The sequence below is a fragment of the Petaurus breviceps genome, unplaced genomic scaffold (genome assembly GCF_028583685.1).
Source record: "Petaurus breviceps papuanus isolate PSGF00001 unplaced genomic scaffold, PetGlider_PUasm1.0 186, whole genome shotgun sequence".
In the NCBI taxonomy this organism is placed as follows: Eukaryota; Metazoa; Chordata; class Mammalia; order Diprotodontia; family Petauridae; genus Petaurus; species Petaurus breviceps.
In genome coordinates this window covers 33454308-33477215 of record NW_027185798.1, presented here as the reverse complement: position 1 = coordinate 33477215, position 22908 = coordinate 33454308, and the positions used below count along the sequence as shown (strand labels likewise).

General features: G+C 45.8%; 1 protein-coding gene across 1 annotated transcript; it reads right to left on the bottom strand.

Moving 5' to 3' along the window:
• Nucleotides 1–247: 247 nt before the first annotated feature.
• ANKRD35 (ankyrin repeat domain 35) lies at nucleotides 248–21532 on the bottom strand. Its single transcript, XM_069090157.1, has 14 exons — nucleotides 21345–21532; nucleotides 12857–12987; nucleotides 11929–12017; nucleotides 11514–11578; nucleotides 9137–9194; nucleotides 8765–8835; nucleotides 8331–8437; nucleotides 7001–7185; nucleotides 5360–5397; nucleotides 3222–5162; nucleotides 2149–2238; nucleotides 1658–1723; nucleotides 1206–1303; nucleotides 248–450 (listed from the first exon to the last, which is right to left on the bottom strand). The coding sequence occupies exons 1-13, from the start codon at nucleotides 21528–21530 to the stop codon at nucleotides 1244–1246; spliced, it is 3087 nt and encodes a 1028-aa protein (XP_068946258.1). The 5' UTR covers nucleotides 21531–21532; the 3' UTR covers nucleotides 248–450; nucleotides 1206–1243.
• Between the last annotated feature and the right edge of the window lie 1376 nt (nucleotides 21533–22908).

Below are 22908 nucleotides of genomic sequence, written 5' to 3'. Positions count from 1 at the left end.
TGGTTAGAACATAAAACAGCTCTCTAACCCGAATGTCTCCACACTAGACAAAAAGCAGATATAGACTCACTCAGTGGCCTTAAGGAGGAGAGGATTGTAGTTATCTCCACATGAAGTGTTGGCAAAAGGAAAGGTCATATCAATTACCTCCCGTTGGGGGAGAGGCTGTTTTCTGCTAATCTCAAAAGGAGCTAGGAAATGCATGCCCACCCTGGCACCAGACAGAAGAAGCAATGATACTCAACACCATATTGCCTCCTGCTTTATTTCCCACAAACTGGTTTCTTCCATGCTTTTTTTCTGGTTCCATCAGTCCTGCATCCAAGGTCTAGCTTCTCAGATCTGGGGTCTTTCATGTCAGGGAAGTCCAGCCCACACCACTGCTATTGGCCAGCCCCACCACCATCGCACCATGGCCATGGTTCTGGTCTCTGATGCTGCCCTTGCCCTCTGGGAAAAAAAAAAAAAGAAGAAGAAGAAGAGGACATTAGGAAGGCCTTCTCAGTCCCCACATAGCCCCACATCAAATGCTCAAAGGAGATCCCATATGTGTGAACTAGGACAGCTAGGTGGCCCAGTGGATAGAGATTCAGGAAGACTCATCTTCCTGAGTTCAAATCTAGCCTCAAACACTTACAAACTGTGTGACCATAGGCAAGACACTTCACACTGTTTGCCTCAGTTCCCTCATCTGTAAAATGGGCTGGAGAAGGAAGTAGCAAACGACTCCAGTATCTTTGTCAAGAAAAAACTAAATGGGGGCATGAAGAGTCAGATATGACTGCACAACAACATGTGTGAACTGGAAAAGGGAGTCCACTTTGCTCAGAAGCAGAGGGAGGAATGAAGTGAATTTGGGATGAAAAAAGAAGTTGGAAGAAAGGTGAATCTCTGGAGCTCTTGGATCCCACCATGGGACATAGCACTGTCCTCTTCAGTCACCACCACCCTCCTTTTACTGAGCATGAGCTTATACTAACCCCTTCACCACTGCTACCTCAATGGCATCTTAAACTCTTTCTCCACAATTAGCCAACCCCTCCTATTATCTCCAGTCTAAGATCTGCCTTCCAAAGTCTCTTCAATCTCAGCCACCCACAGGGAACCAGAAGAGGAGAGGGAGGGGAAGCCCCTTTTTTATTCCATCTTCCTCTAACCCCAGCCCCGATCCTTCCTACACCATCATCATTATCACTAGAACTCACAGCAGAGAAGTCAAAAATCCAGCACCATCCATGGGAACTCACTCCTGCATCTTGAGGATCCTGAGAAGAATCTTGTATACGTCCTGTTCCATATAACCCTGTGCATACAAGGAAGATGGAAAAATGAAAGGAGCTGAAAGGAAAGAGGCAGGTTAAATAAGAAAAGGGGCAGCCTGCTCATCCATCCTTCCCAGAAGGCAGGCCCAACATGCCCTGGCAGGAGTAAATTGGTTCCAGTTAACACTGAAGCAAACAGAGGAAGGGAGTAAAGAAAAGATAAGGAATTAAAAAGTTTGTTTCAGAACCTGGAAAGATGATTCAGAGAAAGAAAGGGAAGTTCCTCTTAAACACACACAGACGCTTGCAACACAAACAACCATGTACCTCCCTATCCAGAGACAGATGAGAGAGGGGTTCCCCAATACAGAATCCTGACCTGTCCATATACTTACCCGAGCAGCATTAAGCAGGTGGTTCCTGTAGGTGGAGATGATTTCCTGGTGGTTCTTCTGGGAATCCTGGGAATGAACATCTCAATGGATTGAACCTTATATCCCAACCCTCATAGACCCAGCGTAGAGCAGGAAAGTGGGAATCTATTCCAAATCAACTAAACAGAACACTTATTAAGCTCTCACTACCTGCAATAAGCTGTATCAGACACTGAGAGTTCTGCTAAGACACAGTGCCTGCTCTCATGGCATTTATAGTCTTAAGTAGGAGAGGGAATTCAACACAGCCACCCATGAATAAACTTCATGCAAAATAATGTAAAATACATACAAGACAAGCAGACAAAAAACTATGTGAGGATATGGGCCAGTAGACACCAAATCCCCGGGGCAAGTAAGGCCTATCACTGACACTGCCAAAGCCCTGACTCAACCTCCCTCACCACGATCTTCAGATCTTCCCAGCCGAGTTCCCCAGGGCCATGACCCACCTGCAATTGTAGCACAAGGCGGGTATTTTCCCCACGAACAGCAAGGACTTCAGCTGACATTTGCTCCAGTTTCTTCAGCAACTCCCTGATCTGAGGTCAGAAGTAGAAGGGGGAGACAATGCAGTCACCCCCAAAGTCCTGTTACCTCCATATCTCACCCACATGCACATAAGGCATCAGATGCCTGCCCAATACTAACTCTAGGCCCCAACAAGTAACCCTGATTAGGTGGGGACCAAAATTTATGATGAGGACACTAAGGTACTTTCTTCTTTAGTCCAGTTCATCAATCTGTGTCTCCTCCCTTCCTTGAAAGTCTGGCTCCAAACCTGCAGGAAGTCTTTTGGGATGAACCCCACCCCATTTCGATCATTCCTTTACACTTAGGCTTTCTGTGCTAATATTAATTTACAGTTGTTTGTATGTTGTTTTCTAACATTCTTAAGTTGTTTCCCGTACTGATCAAATAGGATTACAGTAGCCATTTAAAACTGGCCTAGATTTGTTTTTTTTTCATTATACAGGAGGTTATGAACTTACTAAGGGCAGTACTTCAAAGTCTCTAAGTCAGTTGGTTGGAATTCAGAATGCATTTCCTCTTAAAAACAATGCTATAAATGGTGGTTAGGTTCCCAGGGCCAACCCACAAAAACCCATAATGTCATTTAACCCTGCAGAAAGCTAATAGAGGTTAAATAGTTCGAGTTCTTCATTTTTCTGAAGAGACTGAGGCCCAAGGAGGCTGTGACTTGCCCAAGGTAATACTGCTGGACCAAAACATTTTGCACTACTGGACAGATAGACTTAAACTACAGATCCCTCCAGATCTCCTCCACCTATATACTCCACCTTCCCACTACCACCAGGAGAGGAACAAAATCTTCAGTTTCTCTACCCTCCCTCTAACACCCTGCAAGGTCTGAACCAGCCATCCTCGGTCTTATCTGACTCCTTTATTAAGAGGATTAGTCAGTGGTTCGGATGGCGCGTCTGGAGGGTCAACAGCCGGTTGGCCTAGGGTCCATCCTTAGCTCCCGTTACCTGCAGCCTGCAAGCTAACTCAGTCTTCTTACCTTCGCCTCCTTTTCCCTGCAGGCCCCAATCAGCTGGTCCATCTTCTCTTTCAGCAACTCACCAGCCTTCTCAAACTGCTCTGAGCGGCCCCTCATCTCACTGGCCTGGCGTTCCTGCTCAGTGGCCCGGGCAGCCAGCTCGCGACTCCGCCTCCGCTCCTCCGCCACCACCTCCCGCAGCTGCCCAGTCTCCCTGCATGCATTGTTGTACTTCTCCAGCAAAGCCTTGAGCTCCTGGCCCCAAGTCTGTGCCTGGGCCACCAGGGATGCCCGGCTCTTCTCCTGCTGTCTCAGGTTGGCCGCTTCCCGCGCACGAAGCTCGGCTACCTCCTCCGTGGCCTGATACAGCAGATGCTTCAGCTTGCCAATCTCCTGGCTCTTCCCGCCCATGGTGGCCTGCACGGCCCGCAGCTCTTCCTCTAGTTTCCCCAGGTCCTGCTCCAGGGCGGCCACCTGGGGGACAGCCTGGGGAGCCACCGGGGCCCTGCCGTTGCCCTTCAGCCGCTGGTTTTCTCTCTCCAGTTTGGCCAGCTCTCGCTGCGCCTCGTTGTACCTGGCCACCAGGGTGCCCACACAGCCCTGCAGCTCCTCCAGGGGGTCAGGGGCTGACCCCCGGGGACTGCCTCCGCCCACCAGGTTGGGAGGCAGGCTTTCCCGAAGCCCCTGCAGGCCCGTGCTCTGCGCGGCCAGGCGCCGGCGGAGCTGTTCAGCGGCTTCCTTCTCCGCCGCCAGCTCCTCAGCCAACAGCCCCACGCTGCTGCGCAGCTGCTGCAGCTGGTCCTGGGCCTCCGGCCTGGGCATATATTCCCTCTGCAGCCTTTGGCTCAGGGTATGCAGCTCTCCCTGCAGCCGCTGACGCTCCCGCCCCAGCTCACTCAGCTCCTCCAACAGGTTACTGTTGCTCAGCCGCAGGGCCGACACCTCCTTCTCCAGCTGTCCTTTGGCCCCCGTCCCTTCTGGGACCTGCCCCGCTCCTGGAGCTCCGAGGCGTTCCCCGCGAGCTTCATGGACCCTTTCCTCCTTTGCCTTGCCTTCTCTGGTGGGGCTCGTTGCCGCACTAACGGTTCTGGCTCGGGGGAGAGGTCCCTCTTGGGCCTCAGGGACAGAGGGTGCGCTCTCCACTTGCAACCCAGCCTTCGCCCGATCCAGCCTAGCTAACACCTGCTCTAAGCGAGCTTCCATCTTCTCCCAGGCGGCTGCCGCAGCCTCAGCCTGGGATGACCCCCAAACCCTGTTTCCAGCTGGTCTGCCCAGGACCCCTCGGGCAGCATCCTTGTCCCTCCACACTGCGGTCAGCTCCTCTCTCAGCTGCAACAGGAGCTGGCCCAAGGCAACCATGCCGGCTGTCTCGGCACCCGGAGCCCTGCCTCTCTCCTCTTTGAGGGGAAGCACTTGGTCTCCTCTTCCCTGGCCTGGCACAACCCCTCCCACATTTGCCAGCTGCTCTCCCTTGGGCTTCCTTGGGGCCTTCTCCACTGGGCTCTGCAGTGGAGGCCTCTGCTCCTCTGCTTGGGCAGTCTCCTGGCTTTCATATGGAGGCCCTCCAGATTTGGATGCTTGTGATGCCATAGCCTGTTTCTGTCTCTTCAATTCTTGTACCTGCTCAGCCAACAGATCCACAACACAGCCCTGCTCCAGGCCATCACCACCAGGCCATGGACTGGGACCTTGCCCACCTTCGTCTCTAGACTCCCTGGCCAAGAGCACTCCCAGCTGTTGGACCTGCTCTCGCACCTGGCTCTCCAGACCCTGGCAGGCTGAAGCCTGGGCCTTACACTCTTCTTCCTTTCGTACCAGCTTCTGCTCCAGCTGGGAGACTTTCTTTCTCTCTGCTTCATACTTCCTCCTCCACTCCTGAGAGCTGCATCTGTCCTCATCCCCTTCCTCTTCACCATCCTTCTCCTCTGGCTCTGCTGTCCCTGGGCTCTTAGGTGGGGAGTCCTAGAATTTAAAAAAAAAGAGAGAGTGAGGGGTAGCTCTGAAAAGAATGGCACTCTAAAAGAAGCCTTTCTTTCCCAAGCTCAGCCCCTGGACACATTCTCATAGAGGCAGTGGAGTAAGGTTGGCTGGAGTCTGGGGTTGAAGAGATGTTCAGAGGGGCAGAGGGGATGTTCAGAGGGAGGGTCTTAACTTTTTACCTGAGATGATAGATCAGGATGTGGAACCAACCCTTGTCCTGTCAGAAAACAACAGCTGTCATTTATGGTGCACCTTTGGTTTACAGACATTGACAAAGAATTTCAGGTGCATTATCTCATTTCATTCTTTGGGGTTCAGTAGGATAAATGTTAGTTAGCATCTTTCCCATTTTGTTGAAGAAACGTAAAAACATTGAGTGAGGCCTGCCCCAGTTAACATGGGTTGAAAGTAACAGATTTAGAATCTGAACCCAGATCTATTGATGTTTGGCCTCACTCACCACCCCAGAAACTTTCAGGACCAAAGTGCCTCTTTGGTAGACACTGGCTACCACTCCCATAGGGTAGGTTACCTTCCCCCATTAGACTGGAAGCTAATCCTGACCCTAAATCTTTCTGATTCCAAGTCCACTACTTTTCCACCACATCTTTCCACCTTCAGATCTCACATTGCCTCTTGCTTATACCTTGGTTACCCATGATCAAATCAACTCTGCCACATTTCATGGATAGAGTGTGTCAGTCTTCTCTAGTCCAGCCCCATTCACCATCCCAGTAACTTTCAGGACCAAAGTACTTCTCTCAGGCTACCTCTTCCCCAACAAACATGTTGTCACCCTCATTAGAATATAAATTCCTTGAGGGGAGGGACTGCCTTTGATTTTATATTTGTATCTCTGGTGATTAGCATGGTGTTTGGCACTTAAAAAGTGCTTATAGATATGTTTTGTTTAGGTTCCCTCTCCCCCCCCCCATTCATATTCTCTATTAGAACAAGAGATCTGGGACAAAGTTTTATCTAGATTTTGTCTCTCTTAGCACCTAGCACAGTGCTGCCACACACCCAGTAGGTTTTTAATAAGTATTTGCTGACCTGAATACCATCACTCTGAGATTCTTATGACAGGAGAAACAGATATCATGTGCTCCTTTGATGTTCCAGTATATATGCCTTCCCTAAGAGGCATTGCCTTTCTTTTAATAGATAATAATAATATAATAATAATAATAACAATGACTAACCTTTATTTAATGCTTTAAGGTTTGGAAAGCACATTGTCTCAGTTGATCCTCATAACAACTCTTCAAGATAGGTAGTATTATTATTCCCTTTAACAGATGAGGGAACCGAGACACCCAGATGCACACAACTATTACATATCCAAGACAATTTGAACTCAGAGCTTCCTGACTCTAGGTCTAACATTTTATCTATTCATTGTACCACCTAGCTGCCTCAAATCAGAGATGTATTATAAATCCCCAGCTAAGGGGATTGTCCCAGGAACCAAAGCCAAGGCTACCTTGGGGTTAAACCTTTATTGGTTGAACATTTTAGCCAGAGATGGTCTTAGTCAGGGTTGCCCACAGTCAGAGTCAAGGCTGCAATAAGTAATTTGCCTTACCCTTCACTTTTCATCATCAGAAAAGAAGTAAAAAATTGAAGTAATAAATCATTTGAATATAGTGTTGCTATGGCCTTGAGGGAGAAGGAATGATTCTAAGAAGAATCTTTAAGGCTACCTACAGTAGATAGGAGAGAGGCCCTCAAAGTCACAGAGGTTTAAGAATCCTCTGAGGAGAGTTACTTTGAGGATGGGGACTGATGGGAGAAGGTCAGGTGGGCATAGCTTGTCTCACCTCCACGCTGGCGGCGGTTCAACGCCTGGCGAAGCAGCCTCCATAGCTCCTTGTCTTGGGTGCGCAGGGCATAGTATAAGGCATCATGGCCCATGCAGTCCACAGCCCCTACATCTGCCCCATGGCTCAGAAGCATCTCTGCCACTTCTGCACTCCCCTTCTCACAGGCCAGGATCAGAGCCGATCTGTACATGTGTTATGCAATTGACTTTTTAGAACCCTGGCAAGCTTTCTCTGTTTATTATCAGGAAGCTTCCCTGGCTTACTCAAGTTAGTCTTTAATCTTTCTCAGTCCTTACTCTCAGTGCCTTCCCTCTGAGATTACCCCCAATTTATGATGTATACACAGAGAGAGCCATGAATTATAGATATAGATATCTTGTTTGTATATAATTGTTTTTCTGTTTTCTCCACCATTAAGCTCCTTGAGAGTGGGCAGGATTTTTTTTTTTTTGCCTTTCTCTATGTCCCCAGAGCCTAGCACTGTGACTAGCACATGTGGTTCCATCATTTCAGTTGTATATGACTCTCTGTGACCCCATTTAGGACTTTTTGTGGCAAAGATACTAGAGTGATTTGCCATGCCCTTCTCCAGTTCATTTTAGAGATGAGAAAACTGAGGCAAACAGCATTAAGTGACTTGCCCAGGGTTATGCAGCTAGCAAGTAGCTGAGGCTGGATTTGAACTCAGGTCTTCCTGACTTCTGGCTTGGTACTCTATCTACCGCACTACAGCTGTCCTGCCTGGCATGTAGTAGGTGCTTAATAAATGCTTATTGACTAACTTATTGGCAGGGTTGGGGATGGGGGGTCCATACCAGCCTTGTGGGAAAGCTTTTGGAATTGGCCAATAAACCTGGAAACAGTTGTGTCATAGAGCATGGTAGAAGAATCAGCAGGTGAAGGGAATAGGGATACAAGGCACTAAATCCCCAAGAAAAAGGGGTAAGCTCAGGCATGCAACTGAGGAAGGAAGTATTTCACATACATACATACATACATGTATGCATACATACACCCATTCCCTACCATTATTTCTGTCTGTACCAGAGACAGGATGAGCTAGAGCAGGAGTATGGAACCTGCAGCCTCATGTGGTGCTGACATGTGGCCCTCTAAGTCCTCAAGTGGGGCCCTTTGACTGAATCCACACTTCACAGAACAGATCTCCTTAATGAAAGGGTTTGTTCTGTAAAACTTGGACTCAGTCAGAAGACCATACCCTGGGACCTAGAAGGCCACTTGTGGCCTGTAGGCTGCAGGTTCCTCAATCCTGAACTAGCTTTCAAGGAGCCTGGAATCTGGATTGGAGAAAAGAGGGAGAGCTCACTTGTCTTCTTTGTCTGTGACATTGACCCGGGCACCTCTCTGTAAGAGCTGGGAACAAATGGCTGCCTGTCCACCCAGCGAGGCAATCATCAGGGGAGTCCGTCCATTCTGTAGGGTGGGGAACAGGCACAGCAGAGGAAGTAAGGAAATAAAAACCTGGCACATCCACCTCCCTCCCCCTGCCAGTGTCCCCTCTGCAAACAACTGGAGGGGGCAGACTTAAGAACTTGATGCCCACTGCTCCCTCATTGCAAATATAGACCCATAGCTTTTCCCCCTGAGTTTCCTGGGGAATGTGGAGGCTTAACCCCTCCAGAGAGGGAAGAACAGCTCCAAGGCACTGAATCTGGCCTACATCTCCCCCAAATCAATTGTGCTCAGAGACAGCAACATCTATCTTAAAGGCTTTGCCCCGGCTCCAAGGGTGACACTCACGTTATCAAGAACATCCAGAAAAGCTTCATGATCACATAGCAGCAGTACGCTAGAAGCGCAGCCAGATGCAGCTAGTTCATGTGGGATTGAAGGAGAGTCAGTGTCAAGAGGGAGACCCCTTGGTATGAAGTATAAAGGCAAACAACCCTGCTGAACCCAAATTCCCTTAAGGACCCTCTACTGCTTCTGTGCCAACACCAGTCATTGCCATACCCTTATACACACATACACATACATATACATGCCCCTAAACATACACACACATACCCCTATACACATACACACACATACCCCTACACACATACACATACATACTCCTACACACACACACACACACACACACTCCTATGTCTCAGGAGCCCCAACACTCACCAGCCCAGTGCAGAGGACTTCGGTTTTCTCCATCTACTGCATCCTCATTGGCGCCATGCTAGGAAGAGTCAATATAGAATTGGAATGAGCCCTATAGACAACCCTCCCAACCATTACCACCACCAACCACCTCACGCATCCAAGTCATAGCATAATCTCATTGGGCAAAGTATGGGTGGGTGAGTGGAGGGAACAAAACTCCAAAGAACTGATTGTGGAGGGTCAGCCTGGTACAGTCCAGAGAGAGATTGGGTTGGGCAACACACTAAAATTTTAGTAAAAATAGCCACTGTGTCCAACACCAGTACTAGAGGTTCCACAGCCACGACTGGGACACTGGGAAAGGGTTTTGAAGAAAGGGACAGGATCAAAATTTCCCCAGTGTCTCTACCATTTTGACTCTTCTGGGGCTGTTTTATAGGCTGTTCTAATGCTCTTTCATGTTCCAGCTCCCCAGCTAGGTTGTTAGCCCACTATGGTTAAAAACCATGCCTTTTCAAAGGCAACCAAGAAATCCCTCATCACCAAACATCATTGCCATTTTTTCAGTCGGTCCTCATCCTCTTTGGACCCTCTGTAGCCCTTGACATTGTGAACCACTACTTCCCTCATACATACTCTCTTGGCTTCGGGTATAGCATTGTCTCTTGCTCTCTTCCTATTTCCCTAACTTACCACTCTCTGTCTTCAATTTCTCCTCTTCCCAACACCTTAGAGTACACCTCAACTTTTTGACCTTGGTTCTCTTCTCTTCCCTTTCCATACCCTCTTCTTTGGCAAGTTCACTAACTCCTATGGCTTTATCTATTACTATTTCTATGAAAATGGCCCCCCTCTGTATATTTCCAGTCCTGACCTCTCTTCTGAGCTCCAGTCCTCTCTCTCATATTGCCCATAGGTTTCAACGATCACTTCAAACTCATCTTTTCCAAAGCTGCGTTTATTCAACTCAACACACCCTTTTAAGTGCCTGTTGTTGTTTCCAAAACACTGTTAGGTGTTGGTAATACAGTGAAATCATACTCGTCCTCTAGGAGCTCATATTCCTCTGAGGGAATACAACATACACATAAATACATACAATGTATATATAAAGTAAATTCAAGTGGGAGAGAATGCTACTGAGTAATTCAAGGAGGGAGAATCAGGATATGGCTTGTTACAAGCTTACATATTGGCAGTGCAGTGGAAAGAATACTAATGGTGGAATCAGGCTCTGGATTAAAATCCCACTTCAGGCAATTACTACTTTCATGACCCTGGGCAAGTGACTTTCCCTGTATGGGTATTATTCCCTCATCTGTAATATGAGAGGCTTTACCTCTCTGAATGGCCATTTGTATGGCCTCTGAGGTTCCTTCTCTATGATCCTATGACCACCATTCACATCTCTTTCCCATGTTCAAAATCTTGGTGTTATCTTTGACTTTTCCATTTCTTTTATAACTTTGTCAGTAGCCTGCCAATTCTACCTCTATAATATCCCTTTCATCTTTCCATCCTTTCTATTCCCAATCTGACCCAGGCCCTCACCATCCAGTTAGGCTATTACAAAAACCTCCTAACAGATCTTCTTGCTTTCACTCTCTCCTCCCACTATACATACTATTGCCAGATTACTCTTCCTTGCATATAGGGTTGGCCCTGCCCCTCTACTACTCAAGAATCTTCAGTAGCTTCCTATTGTCTACTTGATAAAGTTCATACTCTTTCTACCTAACATTTAAAGCCCTCCACAACCTAGCACAGCCTTACCTTTCCAGTCTTACCTCATGCTACTTCCTTCCCCATGCCCCAGCTAGACTGGATAATTTGATCACACCCTATACTTCCCTTCCTTCTTGTCTTTGCTCTCAGTTTCCTATGCCTGAAATGTCTCCTACACCCCACTCTTTTAATGTAGTTAATACTGAACTTTTCTTCTGATGATATCATATAGCATTTTGTTTTCTACCACCTAATGTACATAATGTTTTGTAGTCATTTGTTTTTGTGTTCCCCTACTGACTGTAAGCCCCCAAGAGGGAGCTGCCATACTATACCAAGTCCCATTCATTCTACCTCTGTAATACGTTTCTCCCCACACACACACACACAACTGCATCCTATGATAACTTAATAGGTATTTGATAAATGCTTGATTATTCATAGTAACTTACTACCTCCATGAAACTCTACCTAGCACCACAGGAATTTACCCGGTCTGTCTGATGAAGACTGCCCCAGGATAAGGGGGTTATAAAGAGATAGTTGTGAATCTTGCAGAATAGTCCTACAAGACAAAGTTAGAATATACCCTTCCTATACTCCCATTATCTCACATGTAAACCTATACTTTCTACCCCAATAGGAGTAGTGTGATGGGGTTTTCTCATACCTGCAGCAGGACCTTGACACACTGAGGCTGGCAGGAAATAGTAGCCAAGTGCAGGGCGGTGCTTCCTGGAAAGAAAGATGGGGAGAGGGACCCACACAGCCTTGGTGACTCACAGGGAGGGAGAGCAAAGACGCACAGATAATCAGAGGGAGATTAGACAGAACAGCTTACAGTGACACAAGGCCAGAAATTCCTGTTCCCCCAGTGACTGGGTCCTTGCTGTGGGGTGAGGGTGAGACACACCCAACTTTATGGGGAGAACCCTTGTAGGCTTGCTGGCTAAGGCATGCTGGGGAAACAAAGAACATGAGGCCCATGGCCAGAAGCCCTCATTCTTCATCCTCTGTGGGTTCCAGAGACTCTCCACTGTCTTCTGTCAAGGAGAGGGCAAGTCGAAAATCAACCTGTTACTCACCATCTTCATTCTTATTGTTGATCTCAGCCCCATTAGCCAGTAGCACAGTCAGGCACTCCGTCAACCCCTTGGATGCGGCTAGGTGGAACCTGGCTGGGCAGAAAGCAGAGAAAGATGAAGGGGGGAGCAGGGAGCAAAGAAGTGGGCCATTCTCCATAGACCACCATACCCCCAAACCTGTCACTAAGAGTGCTCTGGTTCTAAGCTGATTGCCCCAGAAAGGGAGGGCAATTTGCTAAGGAGTCACATAGAAGAAGGAGACAGAGACAGAAAGAAGAGCCAGAATTCCTGTCCCTGGGCACCCTCAAACTGCCCAGGGGATGAAAAAAGAACTGAACTCATTGTTTCCTACTTAATAGAGCACAGGAGAAATCCAGACCCACAGGTATGCTTCAAGATAGACAGACAACTAGAGAAGGCGTGAGCAAGTCAGGCATCAGAAGCTCATATGAGGGTACCTGACCTAGCTTGCAGCCTCCAATTTCATTTCATCTGAACTTGTAAAGCCTAGGATTCTCACTTCACTCTCCACATCCATTCACCCTTCTGTTTTTACAATGATCAAACACCACATTCTATTTAACAGGTGTCGTTTCAGTATTTTTGTAGCTGTCATTAGTCCCTCCATATGTCAATCTGTCAGCTTCCAGTCTCGTAGAGCAATGTTCCTCATGGACAGGGACCAGATTTATTGAACTTGATTTTCACATATAACACTGTAGATAGATAGGTAAACAGATAGACATGGATATATGTGTGTATATGTGTGCATGCATATGTGTACACGTGTGTGCACATGTGTATATACACATGCATGCCTGCACACATACATGTGCATGTATATACACATGTGTGTATATGTATGTGTATATATCAAGGACTTGGAAGGGGAACAAGAAAGCCTGGAGTGGCTGGAGGACTTACTTACGGGGACTGGCCGTGGGAGTCTAGCTTGGTGGGCCGGGCAGTCTTCCTGGAGGCTAGAGCAGCCACCCGACTCACGTCTCCCCGCTGCACTGCTTCTAGGAGTTTCTGGTCACGGCGATTCCATTTCTCCACCTGTTCCAGAATCATCACATGAGGGTGGGGAAGGAATTGGGGAAGAAGAAAGGAGATAAGAAGGGCAAGAAATGGAAGGTTGGGATAGGTACCAATTACAAAAATTCTGCCCAATGTAAGATAATTGCCAGGGCCAGCCCTCAACAAAATTATGAAGGATGTGGTTTGTGTTTTATAATAATAATAATAATAATCACTACCTCCGCCCCATTTTCCTCCACCATCACTATAGACGCAGGTCATGAAGAACTGAGAACCACTGTATGTTTGTATCTATTTGATGTCGTTTACATGGCTTCCTAATTTTATGGTATTAAAGCTCTTTATTTACATGATCTGATTGATGTGGGATAGATAAATACTATGATTTCTCATTTTACAAAAGAGGAAACTCAGGCCAAGAGATGATAGGACTTGCTAAAGTCATTTCACTAGGAAGTGGGAGGCTGAGGGCTGCAAACTAGGCTTTCTGACTCCACACTAAGCTCTCTCCATTACACAATGCTTGGGGGCCCCACCTCTCCCCTAATGGCCTTAGTAAGCTTTCACCCACTAAGAGGTGGACATATCCTCAGGTGCTGGCTTCCTGAGAAGGTATAATCATTCTCCCTTTCACTGATTGTCTTCCCTCCCTCTAGGTGGAAGCCTACCAGCCCTTATCTTTTTCTATGCCCAAATTGTCAGCTAACTTTATGTGCTAATGGGAGGAAGTTGGAGGCCCAGTTCAGCACCTCAGGCAATACATGAGAATCTGAACACAACCTCTGGAAACAAGATTCCGTCATTTATTACTTAACACGAATACATTCTGGAAATATGTCTGACCACAGAGGAGAGGAAAGAAGCCTGTTGAGGAAGCTAATATAGGACCAGACGGGGCTTCACTCATTGCAGTAGATAGGACACTCAACTTGGAGTTTAAACCTGAGTCTAAATCTAGCCTTAGACACTTACAAGCTGTGTGACCCTGGGCAAGTCACTTAACCTCTGTTTCCTCAAATATAAAATGGGGGTAATAACAGCATCTGCTTCCCACAGTTGTGAGAATCAAGTAAGATAATATACATAAGGTGCTAAGCACAGAGTCTATGTATATACATATATATATATATAAAATATATTATCTATATAAGCATACAGCAGGTGTTATATAAAAGCTTATTCCCTTTTTCCCAAAGCATTTTTCAAACCTTAAAGTGCTATATAAATGCTAGCTATTATTATTACCAATAGCGTAGGCAGCAATGTACCCTTGAGATGAAACACATGTGAGCAGTTGATTCAAAAATTTGAAATGCTTATTTGATAGTCTTTTAAATTTAATTCGTTCTTTGTTCACTGAGTGCTCAATCCCAGAACAAGCCTCTCTAACACCATACCTGTCAGACCTTTCAGAGACAAACCGGGACAACCTGTATAAATTCTTGGTTTGGCTCCACTCCAGTTTTGTTTCAGTTTCCTGGTTTGTTCCAGTAACAGTTTGTACTGTCAGTTCTCAGAAAGGTAAACTGAGGCACAGTAACTTGCCCAAGGTCACAGCTTATTATTGATCACCAAAGCCCTGGTTTCCACTCAGATTTTTCATTCAAGATCTCTAATTATTCTGTGTTTCAGAGCAAGGGAGGGAAGCCCTAAGTTTGTTTCCTAGTCTATCCCTAGGCCATTCTACCTCCCTCACCCCTACCCCACCCTGGTACCTTAGTAACAACAAACAAAAGGCAGGGAAAGGTTCTTGGCTAAGCCTGGGCAGGTGACAGGGAGCTCAGCACCCAGCTGTCCCAGACCTCAGCCACACCTGGCCATGCAATTGTTCTTCCGAGAGAACTTTGGTGAAAATCATCATGGGAAGCAGCAACAGGGTGGGGATTACAGAGAGGGATGAGAACACCCGGGGCTTCATGCTTGGAGAAGCCTGCTTCTCAGACTTGAGATGCAGATTTATGCATAGTTTCCTTCTGTCACTTATGGACAGGAATTTCTCAGCTGGTTCTGCCACCAACTTTTCAATATGAAGGATGCCCTAATCACATAAGGTTATCGGGATGGGTAAATCTAAATTAATACTAGACTACCTTAATTTGTATCCTCTATTACATTCTTTCTTAAAATTATTGATATATTTTGTTTTTACATACCCTAAATTTTTCCTGTATCCTTCCCTCCTCCCAGAAAGTCAATTCATAAAACAAAAAAAAAATTTTTGGAGGGGGAGGGCAGGGCAATTGGGGTTAAGTGACTTGCCCAAAGTCACAGTAAGTGTTAAGTGTGTGAGTCCGGATTTGAACTCAGGTTCTCCTGACTCCAGAGCCGGTACTCTATTTACTGTGCCACCTAGCTGCCCCCAAGAATTGTTTTTTTAAGAAAAAGAGATAAAGGGGGTGTAGGGAAGGGAAATCAACAAAACTGAACAACACATTGAAAAAAATCAACAAAAAAATTTTTTTAAATAAATTTTTTTTAAAAGCAGAAAAAAATTGACAATATACCTAATGTTCCACACCTGTGGACTCCCCATTTCTGCAAAGTAGCCTCCACTACACTCTTACTTCTCCTGAAGCCTAGTCCTGGCACTAAATTAATCTGGGTTCTTGAAGGCTCTACCAGAGAAGCCCAAGCTCTAGCAAGTCCTACCAAGCTGGAGAGGCAAGGACTGGTTAGAGTCTATCCCCAGAGGTACAGTCTACCCAAGTTAGGAGGGCTCATTCTTTCCCAGAAGTTTGGCTGCCAAGCAAGGAAGAAGATCTGTTTGGGGGGGGCTTTCTTTTGTGGTTTTTTTTTTTTTGTTTTTTGCCTCATTGCTTCCTTGGAAGGCTTGGAGGTTTCGAATCAGCATCAACAGGAAAAAAAAAGAGGACCTGTGCTGATGAAAGTATAGATCTTGTGCAGTGTTGAAAGAAGATTGACATGATATACAAATCAACAGATTTAATTAAAAAAAAATACTTTCCCACCTGCTGCTCAGCTTCCCAACCACCCTATGAATAGATAGGAGGAGATAATACCTGTCCTAACAGTTGGGTAAATAGTCACTGACAGGCGGTGTCTTACCAATTATTTGTTGGCTGATATGAAAATGTCTCCTTCCTCCAACTTGAAATAGTGAACAGACTCACCCTGCAACTAGAATCCAGGCTTTCTGACTTTAAACCATTGGACCATACTAGTTTTCTGTTATGTAATTACAATAAAGACCAAAGCAGAACTCTACCCAGATAATTTCCTCCCTAGGAAGACCCTTAAAGAAAACGAGGTCTTCAAGTCATCATGGTACAGATTCTTACAGGTGTCATGATTCACTGGAAAGTATGCCGACTTAGGTGGCAGAGGATGTTTGGGGTCAAATCCCAAAGTCACATTTTGGGTAAATCACCTTCATTCTCTGGGCTTCAGTGTCCTCATCTTCAAAATGAAGGAATTGTACTAAAACAGAGGTGTCAAAGAGGCCTGCAGCCTTCAGTCAGAGTCAGATTAAAATGTAATTGGGAAATATTTAACAAAATAAAAATACAATTAAACATATGTAACAATACATTTTAAAAGTAAGTCAGAAGGGACCCACTGGGATGCTTATTGTATGGATTAGTGACCAGGTTTCTATTTGAGTTTGACACCATTGCACTATATCTTCTAGATGTACAACTATGAGGCAAACAGCCCTGATTCTCTTAGGTAGTGATGGAGGGAGTACATGATTAACTATCCTCAAGGGCCAGGACATCCACAAAAAAAGAAGCTAAGATAAAATTCCTACCACCATGAAGTACTCCCTGTAAATGACCATAACCTGAAATGTTCCAAGGAAGTTGCTTCCCAGACTATATTGGGAGTAAATTAATTAATGCATGTGAAATACACTATAAATTTAAAAATAGGATATAAATGTCATCTATCAGAATTTTGATTGGCATTTGCCTAGCTGGATCAAGAGGATCCTGTAATTCCCTGGTCAGGAAGATTGGGTCAGGTCAGGCCATTGCTTGCAGAAAGGTTGGGCATATTCCTTTCAAAGAATAATTCAGCCTGGCCATGTCTGGGATAATGCTTAATAATATGCTTCTTAGCAGCTACCCAACCAAGCCAACCCCTTACTTGCTGGCTAGTTTCAGTTCTCACCTGTTTTCCTATAATTTTCCTATTCTCAAAATCGCTATGTGTGAGCATTCTTTTCTCCCTTCACTGTCTTGCCAGGGGTAGGTATTTTGTAATCCCTTATCATTTATCTAAAATGAGGCTGTTACTAGGAAAAACTTGGGTTTTTTTTTCTATGTCCATAATGTTTTATCTGTCTTCATATAGAGAGCATGTTTGCAAAGACTTTTTCTTCTGAGTCAACGGGAAAGAATTGTGGACCTGATTTCAGGGGTTGCTACTTTCTTGTTTTTTTCCCCTCTCTTTACATGAAGGAAGAAGCTGTGTTGCCCAACTGGCCAGTTCCAGTTGGGTACCCGGCTCTTCCTCTTCCTCCTCCTCCTACTCACAGACGTTGTTGTTTGTCGTTCCTTCTTGAAGAGGACCATGACATCAGGGAGGTGATGCCATGACATGCAAGTGAATTGGATTTAAGAGGGAGGACTGTGCAGAGTCACCAGCCTCACTTTTTCCTCTGGAGCCATCTGAGCCCAGTGGCAGGTAAAGAACAGGATCATTGGAGATGACCCTGGATACAATGGAGACCTAGGCCTTTTTAAGCTAAGGCCTTTCCAAGGTTTCAGTTTGATATTATCAGTTCTCTAATTCAGGTAGGGTTCAGTGTGAATAATGCCCAGCCTGGAGTGAAGAAAATCCATCTTCCAGAGTTCAAATCTGACCATAGGCACTTGCTGGCTGTGTGACCCTGGGCAAGTCACTTAACTCTGTTTGCCTTAGTTTTGTTGTCTGTCAAATGAGCTGGAGAAGGAAATGGAAATTCACTTCGGTGTCTTTGCCAAGAAAACCCCAAATGGGGTTTTGAAGAGTTAGACATGACCAGACCACAACAAATTAGTGCTTCCTAACATTTCCTATCCCCAGGAACCTTGAACATTTATTAAATTCACTGTGTCAAATTGCCAAAGCAGCATAGTGCAGCAGAAAGTATATGGTAGTTAGAATGAGAGGACCTGGGTTCAAATTCCAGTCTTGCCACTTACTATCTTGTGACCATGGGTAAGTCACTTCACTTCTCTAGGCCTCAGTTTCCACGTCTGTAAAATGTGGAGAAATTATATGAAACGATTTCTGTGGTCCATTCTAACTCTAAATCTCAGATCCTGAATCATCACACAGCTTCAGACCTGGGATCTTAGGAAGACAACAAGATTCCAAGATCCTTCCCTGTTGTCTTCCGCCAGCAACTTAGGATACAGCAATTCAGTACTTGGACTGGCCTCTTTAGAGTAGGCATTTCTTCCACCCATGAGGATCATAAAATATCTGCTTTTTCATCCTTTGAAATCTATGCCCAGACCTTGCTACACATTGAAGATCTAACCAATATGCTGGGGTTTGGTAAAAATATTCTCCTCTGGTTCTCTTAATACTCTGTGGGTACCAGGACCACATGTGGGCTGTCCACCTATTAGCCTTTGCTCTCACTGTATGACCAGCCCACTTCCATTTATGGTCATGCATTTCCTTGATGATGTCTTTTACAACACTTTTCTTATTCAAGCCAATATTAGTAATTAACTTCATCCTACTTCTGCCTGCTAATGTCCTTCTGCTGCTCTTTACAATACCTGTAAAAACCTGCAGGAAGCACTAAACTGTCACCTAAGCCCCAAGAAAACAAACACCTGCCCTGATAAGGGGGTTAAGGCTTGGGTCTTCCCGTTCCAGATTCATTAGAGTCTTTTGCAGAGGTTTCTCCACCCTCTCCTTATCACCAGCTTCCTGTCTACAACATCTTATTGAAATTAGAAGTGCCCTGACAGGTAGAAAGCAGGTCTCACTGTCCCTGACAGGTTGGGATGGGAAGGAATGTAGTATGCTAAGACTCTGTGGTGAAACTAGACCTAGATTTCAAGAGTCCTTCCCTCTGAGCCTTACAACTGTGAAAACTAATGTAAATTTTAATTCAACCTGAGGTCAAGGGGTTCTAAAATGAATTCCTGGCTCTGCTTCTTATACTGTAAGCTCAGTAAATTATTTATAGGTCAGTGTGTGAGATATGCCAAAAGGCACCACACCTGGTTGACTAAAACCAAGTCATGTATTTTTAAAAAATATTCTCCCTCTTCAAAAAGAAAAGTCTGGAGTTAACATAGATTGTTTTCATGATGATTTCTGCTTAGGTAGTAGCTTTTTCTTCAATATAAAGAAGTGGACTAGCCCTAGATTCAAGGAGTAGGAGTGGGAAAGCATAGCTCCTAAGATCTTTGGCACAAGTAGTAAGTCAGGCTCTGGGAGGGGCCAGGGAAGTTGTTACCCTATTTCCCTGACAATTGGGTCCAGAGTGGTTGGCCACCCATTGGGTGGAGGAATTTATGATTCCAGAGGTGTGGGGGAGTTTCATGAGGAAACCAACCTGCAGCTGAAACTGATCTGGTTTCCACTTTTCTAGTTCCCAGGCTTGACCAAGGACCCTGGTAAAACCCTGGGACTGAAATGGATCAGAGGAAACAATTATTCTTGGTGCCCTAGACTAGAGTTTTCCCTTCCCTAAGGTGGAAGTGAGACCACCAGCCTCCTTGGGAAGGAGGATGGGGATCTGGAGACTCTCAGTGACCAAGGAACAGACTGTGTTATCAACAACAGGTAAACTAGAATCTAATCTCCTTGAGGGCAGGGATCAATCACATCTTAAGCTTCACCTGTTCTCTACAGTGACAGTCCTTATCACAGAGCTTCCAATAAAACTAAAGACTACTGTTTGAAATAGGAAGTTGAATGGAGAAGTAATTGTTGTGAGATTATTAAGGATGTGGTCTCAGTAGACCTCTTAGTATTTTCATTTGATCCAGCTAAATTCCACAGACATTGATTAAACACCTACTATGTGCCAGACTGGAAAAGGAAAAGGCAAACCATTCCAGTATCTTTGCCAAGAAAACTCTAAATTGGAGTCATGAAGAGTAAGGTACAACTAAACAAAAACAGCAAAGTACCTACTATGCTCTGGGCACTGTGCTAAGCACTGGAGATACAAAGAAAGGGGGAAAAAAGTCCCTGCTCTCCAGGAGCTCACAGTTAAATGAGAAAAAAAAAAATACACAAGTATCTATGTACAAACAAGCTATATACAGAATAAATTAGAGATAATCGGCAGAGGGACGGCATGAGGATTAAGGGGCACTAGGAAAATTTTAACTGAGACTTGAAGGAAGCCAGGGAAGTCAGGAGTTGGAGATGAGGATAGAGAGCATTCTAGGTATGGGGTACAACCAATGAAAATGCCAGGTCCCTTCCAGCTATGAATCTATGGTCCTAATTATCTGGGCATTTCTCACACACTGTGCTGAAGGATAAACACCTTCAGGTCAGCTTAGACAATCAATCTCCTTACAGATGACAAATTCATTTCTGGATTATTTGGATCAGTAACAGGGCTACTGTGCCTAGGGTAGAACAAATTTTGAGCAGTAATTCCAGTAAGTGCACAATTTCATTCCTTAATGGAGATCTCTCCTGTTGGAGATCTTCCCAGTAGGAAATGCTACATCTTCTCTGTGAACCCTTTCTGGAGCCTTCTGTTTCTAATTCTGCACAAGAAGATCGTGAAAGATTGATTGATCAGGATGGAAGCATCCTGACCTCAAATTCCCTCAATTTCAGTTCAACCGAAATTAATGGTATGGAGGATAGTAGCCCCAAGAAATTATGGGAGGGTCTGGAAAAAGGTGGAGGGGGCTACTATGGAGGGGATATATAGAAGGGCTGCAGAGCTCTGAGGACCAGCCCCATAGCCAAAATTGCAGGGAGATGGTTGGAGGCATATGCCGCAGGAAATTCATCCTTTACCTGGGAAGCAGCCAGGCGGGCTGCTCCTCCACCGGCACTGCCAGTTGGGCTGGCCGAACAGCAAGGTGAACCTTCAGAGAACTGATGTAAAGAGGTTCAGGGGTACTGGGTGAAAGAGTGAGAGACTGGAGAAAGACAGACGCTGAGAAGGTGATGGAGGAGGGTCTATGGAGAGGACATCTGGGCCAAAGGGACGTTGGGGCAAAGGACAGGGACATTGGAGGAACCACAGGAGGAGAGAAACAGAAAGAAACAGGCATAAGAATGGAGAGAGGATCAAAAGTCACTCGCTCCCCAGCGATGCTCACAGGGTCTGGGCAGCTCAGAGCACTAGGCATCTCAGACCCTGGACCTCAAGGATGTCCTCACTCCCACCCTATCCCTCCTTCCCCACCTCGCAACATCCAAGAGGCACCTACCGCCACCTGTGAACTAGAGCAGGAGAATATCCGCTTCATGGCCGGGGCTGGGGCCGGGGCCGCCGGGAGAGCGGAGCCGGGGGAGGCGCGCAAGGAGCTGGACCGGAGCTGACCGAACCCACAAGACTCGGAGGCTGCAACCGCAGCCCAAACTGTCAGAGGCAGGAGGCGGAGCCCCGCCCCCATGCTCCCCAACCTATGGTAGATCAGCATCCCTCGACACCTGGCACGGGGCCTCTCCCACCTCTCTGGCTGACCCCAGGAGGTCGGGTGAACTGAGGCTACTCTGACTTCTCAGCAGCCGCCGACCTGGACCGCAAGTTGTCTCGTTTCGTTTCGGAAGATACTCGGCTCCGAGAGAGCTCGATTATACTGCCCAGTCTGCCCAGGAGCGTGTGCACAGAGAACTAACAGAAGGTTGAGAGTGGAGAGCATTTGAAGGGAACAGAAATTGGGGAGAAACGGGGGTCCGTGACTGAGTGTGGGGATATTCTGAGCACGCACATAGGTGATAAATAGGAAAGCCCACGGACAGAAGGAAAAGGAACAGCCCTCAGTGGATAGGGCATTGGACCTGGAGGCAGGAAGATATGAATTCAAATTGTCTCAGTCCTTAGCTGTGCAGACCTGGGCAAATTATTTAATTTCTCTCAGCCTGTTTTCTCCTTCGTAAATAGAGGTAACAGTAACAAGGCTGTTGTTGCGGGCCAATGAAATAATTGATCACAGCGCTTTGTAAACAATAAAGTGCTATATAAACGCTAATTGCTGTAGTGGAGGTGGTGGTCTTTGGGCATCCGGAGCAAGAATAGAAGGAAACTAGAACCAAAGAAAGAAGGGATAGAAATGAAAAGGCAGAAGGAGGAAAGTGTCCTTGATGTCAGCCTGAGAAAAATACTGGCTTCCTCTCCATCACTCTGACGTTCTTTTTCTTTGAAAGAACATTTTTAATATTTGACTTTTTCCTCCCATCTCTTAATTTTGGCCCGTTTCTTCTCCGTATTTGCTTTTGGTAAAGTTTAATCAGTGTGATTGGCAGCTGTTGTTGGAGATCTCTCCAAAGTCCTGGAATCATAGATCTGAAGTTGGAAAGGATCTCAGAAGTCATCTAGTTCTTTCCTCATTTTACAGATGAAGAAACTGAGACCAGAGAAGATTAAATTATGTGGAGGAGGAAACAGCGTCAGCATACCCAGTCTTGGTAAAGGAGACCCACTCCAAAGGGAAGATCTGTGATACAGCAAAAAGGGCATGGCTCTGGTGTCAGGGGACTTGGGTGCAAATTCCCCCTCTATCCTATGGGACTCCAAGGTAAAGAGTCCATGCAAAAGAGTTTTTACAAAAATCTGAGAGTTAGAAAAGATATCAGAAGCTCTTTAGTCCAACTCATAGCTAACTTAGAGGCTCTTATATGATATTCTGAACAAGTGTCCTTCAAAAACCTCTAATGAAGGAGGAAACCACCAGACTTTTTAGCTATGCCTCCAAGTTTTGTGACATTTGAGATTTTAATAAGTATGCTATGGCTATGAATTTATGGCTTTATCCAAATCACTGATTTAAA